This window comes from Anabrus simplex, chromosome 1 (genome assembly GCF_040414725.1).
Source record: "Anabrus simplex isolate iqAnaSimp1 chromosome 1, ASM4041472v1, whole genome shotgun sequence".
Taxonomy (NCBI): Eukaryota; Metazoa; Arthropoda; class Insecta; order Orthoptera; family Tettigoniidae; genus Anabrus; species Anabrus simplex.
The window spans coordinates 1,362,179,361-1,362,193,087 of record NC_090265.1 but is presented as its reverse complement, the minus strand read 5'-3'; the positions used below and the strand labels follow the sequence as shown (position 1 = coordinate 1,362,193,087).

The 13,727-nt window shown below is 37.0% G+C and overlaps 1 protein-coding gene across 2 annotated transcripts in view; it reads right to left on the bottom strand.

Annotated features, from left to right (window-relative positions):
- Window positions 1–372: 372 nt before the first annotated feature.
- The window catches only part of LOC136858345 (histone H4 transcription factor), a 181,978-nt gene continuing 168,623 nt past the window's right edge, over window positions 373–13,727 (bottom strand). Inside the window, exon 8 of one of the 2 annotated variants that reach the window (XM_067137818.2) lies at window positions 373–938. In XM_067137818.2, coding sequence (XP_066993919.2) covers window positions 578–938 — 361 coding nt within the window. In that variant the 3' untranslated portion in view covers window positions 373–577. The remainder of the gene's footprint in view (window positions 939–13,727) is intronic. The other variant, XM_067137819.2, reaches the window with a different exon arrangement.

The following is a 13,727-nucleotide window of genomic DNA, read 5'->3' as shown; positions in this document are numbered from 1 at the left end:
GTGCAAAGTGAAGGTAGGTTGAGAGAAACAAGTCCCAGACCAGCATTTAAAAGTTTTAACATGTGCAGTACTTTTGTCCTTCGCAAATATACAAATACGTTTTTACATTATTCTCAGAGTCGTATGTGCGCAAACATTTTACGAGTTTCCTTGTTATTCAAAATTGTAGTCCAAGCATTATGTATTTTATATTTTGTACACATTAAAGGTACAGTTATTTATGAAATTTAAAACCGGGGCGGGGGCCACATTTGGCTTATGGGCCGTGTATTTGATCCCTAGTTTAAGGTATGTATGAATATGATGGAGAGAGACAAAAAAATAACAATGGTGACTTCAGATGAGTTAGTTTCGGGACAACAACAACAACAACAACAACAACAACAACGGAATTCATTATATTCCACTTTAATAACAAAAAGGCATTAACATGGAAATGGCTATGTGAAATAACATTCATTTCATTAAGAGATCTTTGGGCAGCTTTCACCCAACTTACTGTCTAAAAAAACATGTAAAAATTTAAGAAATCAGCACACTCTCTCACTAATCTGAAATACTTTTACCAACTACATATTCAACCATAGTCCAGAGTATCATCAGAACCACCCGGATACAGTGTCACATTTCCATCAGGTACAGAATGTACTTCCCCAGTTTCCACAACCTGACTTCGCACAACATTACCGCTGTGATCCAGTTCTTCAATTGTGATAAGAATATTATTCCCCGGGTCGCACTTCTCCTCTTCCACGGCAAACACAACCTGACTGTCTTGACTTCTGGATCGAAGCTGCCGTAAATTGTAACGACCACCTTGCAATCTCTGGGTAGAAGGTTCAGGAACAAGTTCTGCTCTCAGCATCTCCTGTGTTACTTCCAAACTCTCATAACGAATTGTTTGTAATCGATAATACCCATCTTCATCATGTTTATACCTGGAACAGAAAGGAACACAAATAAATAATACAAAATTAAGTACATTTCAAAGAACTATATCATAGGTTATAAACTTCATGGTTCTGATCCGTATTGAATTGTAAGTACAATATAATTATTAAATTAATGTAGTAATGGTCCACCTTTCAATACTACAATATGTAATATTCTAAATTACATTAATTAGGGACTACCGGTAGTTTCGGCCGGGGCTGGCCATCTTCAGCCTTAATGTAAAACACCTAATAACTAAACAAATGTACATGCACACAATTGACATAAAACACTGAAAACAAATATATACAAAGTGACATTAAAAACTGGGATGGAATTATGAATAAATTTGAAAATGAACTAGGTTCTAACATCTTGAGTAATGTTCATCATTGAGAATAATTTCAAGTATTAATTTATATACACAGAACTGTTAGTTCTAATACTGCTGATCATTAATATTTCAATAGTAAATGGGAATTGGTAAATGTTGATCCTGTAGTTTGTCATCAAATCTATTTGTGTGGTCCTGATGATTTTGAGAATTTCCATATCTTGTTTTATGTCTGTGAATTTGTGCTTATAGTGATGCATATGCTGTCCTACAGCTGAAAATTTATTGTATTTCAGGGCATTGATGTGTTCTGAGTGCCTTATCTTAAAATTTCTCCCGGTCTGTCCGACGTAAGAAGAATTACAACTGTTGCAAGTGATCCTGTATACTCCTGATTTTGAATAACTATTGAACTTGTTTATGGATGTGGCATTATGTAAGATTTGTGCATTCCTATTGTTTGTTTTGAAAGCTACTTTTACATCGTGCTTTTTAAAGATGTTGGTGACTTGGTAGATTTGTTCGTTGAAGGTCAAGATAGAAAGAGAGGAGTTGTTTTTCTTATCTCTTTTCAAGGTGGTAGAAGGGCGGTATTTATATTTAGTGATTATTTTTTCTATAAAGAAACTGCTGTATCCATTGGATTTAGCTATATGAAGAATAGTGTTCAACTCATTTTTGAGGTCTCTTTTAGACATTGGAACAATGAAGGCTCGGTATACCATGCTGTTGTATGCTGCTCGTTTGTGAATTTGGGGCTGTGAAGAATCTTGACGGATTGTGGTGACTGTTTGGGTGGGTTTTCTGAAAATCTTATATCTTAAGTAACTTGGGTGTCTGGTAATAGTTAGGTCTAGAAAATTTATTTTCTGTTCAATTTCGGATTCAAGTGTGAATTTTATATGTGGGTCAATGTTATTTAGATTAATGAGAGTGGTAGCTGCGTTTGTAATGTTCTCATTATTCATAATTACTATGGTGTCATCTCCGAATCTTGCCCAGAAAATGATGATGTTAAAGTTATTATTATCATCAATTTTAGTGTGTTCTAAAAAATCCAGGTAGATCTCAGCTCAGATACCCGAGGCCGGTGATCCCATAGCCAATCCTTCTTATTGATAAATAACATTATCGAAAGTGAAATAGTTGTTGCTAATAACTAACTTAAGCATAGACATGAAATCCTGTATTTCTAGTATACTTAAGCTGCTGTATTTGCTTAAATTGTTTTGAATGATGGGGTATATTTTGGAGGTTTGTATGCTAGGATACATGTTTACAATATCGAATGATTGGATTGAATGTTAAATTTTTTCAATTTATCGATCAGTTCTTTAGTGTTTTTGACGGATTTGTTCGATAAGAAATGATAGTTTCTTCTTAAAAATCTTTGAATGAATTGTGATGCCTTGTATAAGGAACTTGGTCTATAGTTAATGATCGGGCGAATGGGGATGCCGGTTTTGTGTATTTTGGGGAGGGCTTTGGCGGTGGGTAAACCTGGGTTCATATTAATTAATTTAGTTTTTTCTTGATCTGTTAAAAGATATGAAGTATTCTTGAGGATCTGCTTAAGTTGATGTTGGATTCTTGCAGTAGGGTCTTTCCTTATTGTAGAGAATGAGCTATTTAAAAAAAAATTGATTTGTTTTGCTTACATATTCGTTCTTGTCCATTATGACGGTAGTGTTGCCTTTATCTGCTTTCGTAATTATGAGATTATTATCATTGATTTTCTTTTTTAAAGCACATATTTGCTTTTGTGCGATGATAGAATCTTTGTAGCTATTGTTGCCATGAGTAAGGGGTGAATTATGGGAGTTACTGTTATCTGGGTTGAGAACGGAATTTAATTTTCTTCTTACTTCAGATCTTACTTCGTCTTGTTTATCTGCTGGTAATTTACGAATGGCTAATTCTGCTTCCACTGTTGTAGTGATGGCTGTGTTCAGAGTGTTAAAATTAGGCCAATTGTGTTTAGGGCCCTTGGCTAAAATGGAATTTTCGGCTTCAGTCAGTGGCACTTTGGACAAATTTATGATCGGAGGGTGAGACTGTTTGGGCATGTTAGGCCTGGTGTTTTTTTTTGTTTCTTTAGCATGGTTGTTGTTGAGTTTAGAGTTCATTAACTTATGCAGCTTTTTCTCTAGGGTATGTTGTTTCTTTGATAATTCAATAGATAATCTATTGTCAACTTGGGCTTGAAATAGGTTCCAGTGAGCATTCGAAAGTAAAGTTGTGGTTTCGAGGTGAGTCTCGTATAATCTATGGTTAAGGAAGGACTTTTTCTTGTATAAAAATTTGATCTCGTCTCTCAGCCAAATCTTATTTGTTCTAGTTTGGGTTTTAGTAATTTGAATCTCACAACAGTTAGTCTGAAGCACACTCAACAATAGACCACACACCTCATGCTGTATTGAGAGGTAAGTCTCATATAACCTATGCCATCTAACTAACACATTTTCTCATTCAATTCATCAATTTAATTTTATCTAATTTATCAGGTTAACTTCATGGGCACCGCAATGAAATGCAAAAATTTTATACCAGACACAATGTATCTGTGTTAACCACATCTTCATGTGCTGTCCTGACAATGTCCAACAACATTTCAGCAAGATTTAACAAGCATTATGAGAGCATCTCATTTATTGCTTTGATTGAGGATGAAACAACATCTAACAGTTTCCCATCAGCTAGTGGTATTTAAAGCAGTGTCCAATGGAATACATATAGCTAACACCACACAAATAGATTTGATGACAAACTACAGGATCAACATTTACCAATTCCCATTTACTATTGAAATATTAATGATCAGCAGTATTAGAACTAACAGTTCTGTGTATATAAATTAATACTTGAAATTATTCTCAATGATGAACATACTCAAGATGTTAAAACCTAGTTTATTTTCAAATTTATTCATAAATCCATCCCAGTTTTTAATGTCACTTTGTATATATTTGTTTTCATTGTTTTATGTCAATTGTGTGCATGTACATTTGTTTAGTTATTAGGTGTTTTACATTAAGGCTGAAGATGGCCAGCCCCAGCTGATACTAGTCCCTAATTAATGTAATTTAGAATATTACATATTATAGTATTGAAAGGTGGACCATTACTACATTAATTTAATAATTATATTGTTTTCAAAGAACTAGGTTAGAACACATGTTTACTTTGCTTTATAATATTAATAATGACATGTGGCCTACGAAGAGGCCTGATGCAGGTCTTTCTAGTTGACGCCACATAGGTGACCTGCGCATCTATGAGGATGGGGTCCTACCTATGATGAATTCTAATGATGAAGATGGCACACACAACCAGCCCCCAAGCCATCAGAATTAACAAGGAAGGTTAAAATCCCCAACCCGGCCGGGAATTGAACCCAGGACCTCCTGGACCAAAGGCTAGCACACTAAACCATCTAGCCATGATCTAGATGAAACACAAGAACAGTAAAATATCATTACATGTGTAATAAATAGAGCCTAAAATGTCAGGCATTTATTTTGGCTAAAATAGGCAGGGAAATATGCACTTGAATTTCAAGAAGTAGGCAGTAAAATAATAATATAATAATTTCGTGTGGCTATTTCTAGCCGACTGCAGCCCTTGTAAGGCAGACCCTCCGATGAGGGTGGGCGGCATCTGCCGTGTATAGGTAACTGCGTGTTATTGTGGTGGAGCTTAGTGTTATGTGTGGTGTGTGAGTTGCAGGGATGTTGGGGACAGCACAAACATCCAGCCCCCGGGCCATTGGAATTAACCAATGAAGGTTAAAATCCCCGACCCAGCCGGGAATCGAACCCGGGACCCTCTGAACCGAAGGCCAGTACGCTGACCATTCAGCCAACGAGTCGGACAGTAAAATAATGAAAATATGCTTTTAAAAAAGGAGGGAAACTGGTAAAATATTTACAATGGTTTAAGGTAGGCTACTTGATACACATCTGTACTTTTTTGTTTTTTGTTTTCTTTTGTTACATGCTACAAGTTCTCAACTGTCATAACCAGCCTCCTGTCAGAGAGAGCATTCTTCTTCATGGAAAAGGATCATTCTATTTCCACTGAAATGATTGGAGCATACTTCAAACATTCTATTGTGGATGGACTCACATCAGTAGCAACAGAACTTTCAGAACATCATGAATACATTTCTTTCTAGATCCCCATTAGCACTCAGCACATCTTTACACTTCTTATTAACAGCCATTACTATCATTGCGGGTGCTTCACAAAATGACACACAGTATCTTTGACAATTGCCAAGGAAGACACCAGTGCTTCTGGTAGAACATCATAATCTGCTGCTATAAATGCCAGATCATGGCAGATTTCTTGTTGGCACAGAACTTTCCTCACCTCCTGAACTGAAGCAGCTTCGTCTTCTGACATAGTGTTTATTATCTCATGTATATCTTGTTCATATTAATGGTGTGATATGCAACAGTATAGAAGAAGGTTCCCCATCTTGTCAAAATTGGTTGTGGAGGTAATGCAAGCTCTGCTGCTACATACTTAAAAATTCAGATTCAAGAAAGAGACTTCAGGAAAGCTTTATCTTTTGTGTGTGTGTGTGTTTGAAATCAACTACAGTAATTCACATACAGATACAAATTTCTTACTTCTTCTGCAATTTTATGCACCCTATGGTCTGGATATGTAATATGGAGCATATTCAGGAAGGGTACTTTCAAAGACTTACTGGCTTTCTTCAAGTACACCCCATCTGTGATGAAAAGCAGGACATCATGTCATTCTGTCAGGCCAAAGCAGTGATAAAATATTCATAAATAACTGTGTCGCTGTGGAACAATTTGCTTTCTCCATTTCTTCTGTCGTTAAAAGAAATATTGTGGAATTGATGTGTGTTGCCTCCATAGTTCCAACAATGATGTTGGCCATGTAGTGTCTCACTGCATCTGTTGTTTTGTCAATGGATTTCCAAATTTTCTTCCCTGCAACTAGAATACAAATATTCTTCAGAACTTCTTCAAACAATCAAATATGTTTTCCTTAGTGTGGAGTCCAATGGAACCTCTTCCTAGTATACTTCTCCAGAAATGTTCCGAGGGACTGGTTTTCCAAAATCCAGAAATTAATTCCCGATTCCATGAAACCTTTGCATAGGCCTAGAGAAAACTCTGTTTGCCAGCTGGATATTGCAACTGCTGTTGAAATTACAAACATATTCTTCTGTCCGGGCATTTTAAGAATCTCAGATTTAAGTTTGGATGTTGCAAGATGTTGATTTATAAAGTACTGTATTTTTCGGACTATAAGACACACTTTTTGATACAAAAAACATTGCCTAAAACAAGAATGCATCTTATGGTCCAATGGTCTATCATACATAGACACTGAGTATACATGATTTGCTCCACCAATGTTCAAAATATTCCTTACAATACGCTCAGCAGTTGAGAAAGAGTGACTATGATATACCTGCATTTGTCTGACAGAAACATGAGTTGCCAGGGAATTCCAAATACAACGGCTCGTAACTCCTTCCATGTCCGCCTCTTTATCGTATCAGGTAAACACCTTGAGTACCATTATAGGTAACCTTCAAGGAAGGGTAGAAAGAAAATCTTTTACTTTGGAATCAGTAGCAAATTCTAGTAGTGACAAGTTCTAGTAGTGATAATTTAATGTACACAATGTCAGTTGTGCAGAGAAGTTTCTTTACGACTTAGCATTCAAATTAAAAGTTATGGAATACACAAAATTACATGGTAATAGGGCAGCAAAAAAGCAATACCTACTTGTGATTGCTCTACCTACTGCTAATTTGTGTTTGCACACAAATTTATTTTTGTAAAATGTTGTTTGAAAGTACAGTGAAATTATGTTTTTCCTTAAATTATCATCAAAATATCAAGGTGAGTCTTATGGTCCAAAAAATATGTTTAAAAAAAAAGAATATATTCTTCACATATTTTGCAGGAGAGAACACCACCATCAGTAGAAAGTGTGGCAGAACTGAATTTGCAGACATAATCAACACCTGTGTAGTTTACTACTTAACAGAACTACAAATTTTGGCACGATAGAACACTGTATATGAAGAACACTTGAGACACTTTAAATAATTCAACAAGAGACTAACCGGCCTGAGATGAAATACGAAAATTAACTGAACATTGAAACTTACTGCCAATTTACATCAGGAAAAAATACTGAACGCTGATTGTTCATTGTGATTTTGCCAAACTGATCTGCAAGATTTTGCTGTCCTCCTATTCCTAGATTTTTGCCTAATGGGAGTGCAATGAAGCGTTAATCAATTTTCAGGATTTTTTTGTCCTGTTCCTAGAATGATGTAGATGTCGATTCCCATAGGGAATCTGAAATATTTGTCCCGAATGAGTAAATTTATAATACCAATATAAATGGTCTGTTATTGGACATTATAAATTTACCAGCTAACTCATTCCTGGTTGCCAGCATTTCGCCCTCGTGTGCTAGGTTGGCCTCATCAGTTGGTACCTAGCACACCTACCAAGACGCTGGCTAGTGCATAGCGTGGAGGCCACTGCGTAGGCTACTTGGAGCCACCAGCAGTGCCAACGCACTATGAGGGACTTTGTCTCTTTACCAAAAATTGATGCCTGCTTGGCTATCAGATGATATAGATGTTGATTCCCATAGGGAATCTGAAATATTTGTCCCGAATGAGTAAATTTATAATACCAATATAAAGGGTCCGTTATTGGACATTATAAATTTTCCAGCTAACTCATTCCTGGTTGCCAGCGTTTTGCCCTCATGTGCTAGGTTTTGCTCATCAGTTGGTACCTAGCACACCTACCAAGACGCTGGCTAGTGCATACCGTGGAGGCCACTGCGTTGTTAGTAAACTGCCTAAAATATTGAGGTACAAGCTACTGTACAAACAAAAACCAGATTTATGCTATTAAGAAGAAACAAGCTCGGTATCACAGTGTGAAAGCACGTAGTACGTTCTTGCACAAAATATTGAAAACTTAAAATAATAGGATTTTTCAACAATTAAACACACTACATTCAAGTAAATATTTCTCTTAGGGCCATTCTATACTTCATTTTAGTCTAAGATTGTTTTTAAGCGAGTAATTAAATATTTTCTTCAATCAAGGAAATTACTCCCCACCTGGGAGTGAGCCGGTGTGTACCGAGTTCCCTGCTTAAGAGGTTAATAATTGTCTGGAGAATTCTTCTATCCACTTGCTGCGGTTCGTCTGTTTTTTTTTTTTTTTTTTTTTTTTTTTGCTATTGGCTTTACGTCGCACCGACACAGATATGTCTTATGGCGACGATGGGACAGGAAAGGGCTAGGACTTGGAAGGAAGCGGCCGTGGCCTTAATTAAGGTACAGCCCCAGCATTTGCCTGGTGTGAAAATGGGAAACCACGGAAAACCATCTTCAGGGCTGCCGACAGTGGGGTTCGAACCTACTATCTCCCGAATACTGGATACTGGCCACACTTAAGCGATCGTCTGTTGTTGCTTGGGTATTTAGTTCGAATAATGTTTCACTTGCATACGTTGCTTCTGATTTGATGACAGAGTTATAATGGCAAAATTTAGCATTACTTGAAGAGAGACTGCTTTTTGTAACTCGGCCATGTAATTTGTTGTGTTCATCTAAATTTTAGAGTTCTATTATCTAAGGATGCTTTTTCATTAGCATTCCAAGTGACAATTTCATCAAGTTATTGAAATTTATTTACAACTTTAATTTTCTGAGTAATTTGTGGAGTGTCAATTTTAAAGGATCGCATCAGTTTTGTTTTCTCAGAAGATATTTTCAACCCAACCTTCGATGCTCTAGTTCCTCTACTTGAAATTTTGTTTCTATACTATTTGCTAATAGCACCAGATCATCAGCAAATTCAAGACAATTTAGTCAAATATTTCATCCAATCTTAACAGGCGGAGGACATACCTTACTCCATTCACTCATATTTTTTTTTCCAGAACACAAACATCAATGGGGATAATTCATCTCCCTGTCAAAGACCAGTATGAATTTCAAATGGTTCAGAGATTTCATTTCTGAACTTAACTTTACACTTTGTGTTTCTCAGAGTGACCGCAATAAGGCTAACAAGTTTCCGATGTAGTCCAAATTCAGTACGGATATGTAACAAGGATTCACAACTGATAGTATCATATGCCTTTTGAAAATCAACAATCCATTTGAGACTGATGATTTGATCTGGAGAACTTCGTCCTCGACGAAAACCACCCTGATATTCACACAATTCACTATCAAGCTGTTCATGGATTCTGGAATATAGGATCTTAGAGAAAATTGTATAGGTGATACCTAGCAAAGAAATTCCCCGATAGTTACTAGGATCTGATATATCACCTTTTTTATGGATTGGGTGTATAACTGCAACATTCCATTCTTTAGGCAATTTTTCTGTATTGCAAATGTCAACGAGATGTGTATGTAGATTCTGAATAGTCTGTATATTCACATTCTTCCAGAGTTCTGCTACTAGTTGATGTTCTCCCGCTGCTTTAAAATTTTTCAGTGAATCAATAGCTGCACTGCACTTCATTGTAAACTGGTGGTATGACCTTCTCCAAAGGTGTTTTAATTTCTGGGAAATGGATTAAATTCAAAATATTTTTCAGGTTCATCACTATTAAGTAATGTTTTGAACTATTCAGCCAAAATTATTGCATCGTCATAATCATTATGGGCCATCTTTCCGTTGTTATCTTTCATTCGAAGAGTAGAGGGAGTATAATTTTTTAGGTATTGTTTAAATGTCCTATAATAATCTCTTGTTTTATTTCGATTGAAAGCTTCATCAATAGATTTTAATGTTTCCTTCTGGTGTCGATGTTGATTCAGATCATTACATCTCCAAAATTAAATTTAAATTAACTCTTAAAAGGAAAAATAAACCACATAACCTTAATAGGGAAAGATTGCATGATCCTAGTACAGTCATTAATAATCTAACATACTTTGAGAAATCCACACCTTTAAGTGATAGCTTGGGAACCACTATTAACAAACTAAAAGCCATAGTAGAGGACGTTGCTCCCATTAAATAATGAAAAAAAAAAAAAACATGCTTGGTGGAATGACGAGTGTGATACAGCAATACTACACCGGCATAAAGCCTGGTTGAATGATCAACAACAAAAAACAGAAGGCTTTAGAGAAGAACTAAACAATGCTAGACGATTAACGGTTAAAGAAATCAGGAGAGTTAAAAGAAATTAGGTTCCTGTAATTCAAATTAATTGTTACCTTTTCACATGTCTAAAGACAGTATCTAATCGAAGCCTGTGGGCTAACGATTCAGTAAAATTCATTGGGATCTCTGCCACACCGATGTAGATTTATTCATGTTCCAGGTTTATTTAAATTATTTTTACTAACAGTAAGTGTCCCGATATATTTTAAATGACTGATGGAGTCAAGTTTGTAATTATCAGTGCATATAAATTCAGTTGCGACTCTTTTAAAGGATATTTATTTTACTTTTTGTTCTCTTTGACTTTTATGTTATAGTAAATAAACCCAAATTTTACCCACTACTTGTCGAGTTTCATTCACGAAGATGTACTCAGAGCCTGTCCAATTAGTTTATGGTATATTTTAGACATATTTTTCAACCCACTTTATTCAGACGTACCATGCGCAACAGGAAAAAAAAAAAAAAAAAAAAAAAAAAGCAAAGAGACACTATCATTTCACGAATTCTCTGTAGACCAGGACAAAACTACGGAGTGGCTAAAAGCAGGTAACCCTCTCTGAGCTAGGCTGTAACTGGACGGAGAACGGTACAATACGATGACACAACCATCTCCCGTCTGAAATGTACCTTGGTGACAAGAGAATCCATTGTCTCGAATGCTTGGTTATGCATATACAAACTGGTAAGATGAATCATTTGTCAAGGCCATCTTTCTCTACGCTTTGAGAGGTCAATGGTGGTGTTCCTGTGCCAATGTCATTTTTAGTAGTGAGCTGCAAAAGAGCGAGCGTAACATATTGTACTCTCTCCATGAATGAATGCACGGAGAAGGCGGATCGTGATTATCGCGAGAGTTACGGAAGGTTTCCGATGAATCACGAATTGAAGTCACTAACGAGTGCTCGGAACATAGTAGAGCTCTTGTGTCATAGGAGAGCAATTGGTATTGGTAGAATGCTTCTCTCGTACTATTGTAAGAGAAGGTAAACTGTGCTCTAACCAGTGAGCCTGTAATAATTAAGCGTCAAGATCACTGTTGACCTCAAGTAAAAAAAAAGATTGCATGTTAATTGCACAGAAATAGTGCAGGGTTAGCATTTACGTGTGATAAATGTTGTTTTGAAAATCAATATAGGCGAAATGTTGCAAATGTGCAAATGTTTTCCTACATGAGAGTGTGTTATCCAGGTCTGGTTTGCTATTCGTATGGTGAATTGAAACATTTGGATATCTTCGGATTTGTGTTGGACCCACCATTTTAATATATGGCCAAGAAGTATTTGCCAAGGAATAATCGTAAGATATAAAACTCCGTTGACTATCTTAAGAGTTCATAATTACCCATGACAACTAACGACGTCTATCAGCCATAAAGCGTAGCGTCAAGGATACGAGATCTTTTCCATACTAAAAGTACCCCAGACCAAGGAATATCCAACTAACTGGTGTATTACTTACAGATATATTATCTAGGGGAGTGGACATTGGATTGTGGATTGAGAGTGATATTGAACTTTACTTTGCGGATAGCAATAAGTTGCCATTTTGACGTCTTGACAATGACAAGCAGCAAGGAGAATACAGAGTCAGGAGCGGAGCAGGTAATGACTGAGATGCAGTGTGACATCTGTAGGAAACAAGTGGGAGATTAAGACCACGCCATTGAATGTGAGAGTTGCAACAGATGGCAGCACCAGTACCGGCATGATTAGGGGTGAATATGATATGAAGAAAAGAAAGAACTGCAAGCTGACTTGGTTATGCAGTAGCTGCAAACCCCACGCGCTAAAATGGAATGACGACACAGACCGGAAAATAAACGAAACAGGTCAGAAGTTGAATTTTCTCATAGAGTTTCTGACTGATCGCATCCTGACGATGATCACGGAAACGGAAGAAACAAAGAAGGAATTAGCAGATATCAGACTAACTGTTGCCGGACAACATACCAGAACACCCACAGTAGGTATAGGAAATATAACTCCAAATACCAACAAAAAGATGATAAAGGAAACGGTGGAAGAAACAAAGAAGGAATTAGCAGATATCACACCAACCGTCGTCAGACAGCATACCAGAACCCCTACAGTAGGTATAGGTGACATAATAACTCCGGATACGAACAAAACGAAACACAGGGGAAGAAATTCCGAACAACATAGTGAGAAATCAACAGGCCCAACAGGCCCAACCAATTCCACGAACTTCAAAGAGGTGGCCAGTCAAGGAAAACAGCACTGGCAGGAAATCTACTGGCAGGTAGACCCCAATGGGGGAAAGGAATCCTCCATACGGGAGAAGATACCCTATTATAGAAACAGAACAGATCCAAAACGAAAGGATCACGAAATATTACCCGATATGCATACTGTTGGATGACAAGGTACAGACAGCGATGAAGAGCAGATGAAGATGGAGAGTAGTAGATAAGAAGAAATACAAGAAATCACAATTTAAAATTGGAAACAGGACACCTGAAAACAATCAACTAAGAGCAGGAGATAAATCAGCTTGGTTATATGTCGGCCGAATACACGAAACGGTCAAAGATGCAGATCTTGTAGCGTACAGTAGAACCTCGATTATACGTTCCCAGAAACGTTTCCCTGTATTATTCGTCCAAATTATGTGGTCCCGCGAGCACCCTAATTAAACCACGTTGTAAAATCCCGCATTATCCGTTCCTCGAAGAAACGACTTCCCGGATCAACAGTCCAGAAATTTCAGTCCCATCAACGCTAAATCCTCGATCACACGTTTTCCATGAAACTGTATCTTACGAAAGGATGGCTACGGAATACTTAGCCTACGGATCATGGTGCTGACGTCCCATCATTGTAGTAATTTGAAGAAGTACTGTACTGGAAAAGTGATCGGCGGTGAACTTGCATAAGGGATCATCTTAGCATAGCATTCGGGTATTATTGTTTACAGAATCCTCGGAAATCATAAAACAGAGTGCCTACTACAATTGGAAGAAGACAAAGCATATTCCGACAGCTCTATTTGAAGACGGAACGAGTTTCGTTAAATGATAGTACTTGCAAAACGTCTACATTATGTTCAGGGTTAGATGTTTATTTTCTTACTTTTTCGAGTGTATCGCCGAACAGGTTTTCGGCATTGCCCTCAAGGCACTGGACTTTCAGGCAAGAATCGAAACTGCTCCTTCTTAAGTAACACCAATGTAACACAAATTTAGTATTTTAATATTATCGTATACGATTATGTTGTCGAGACCAGAA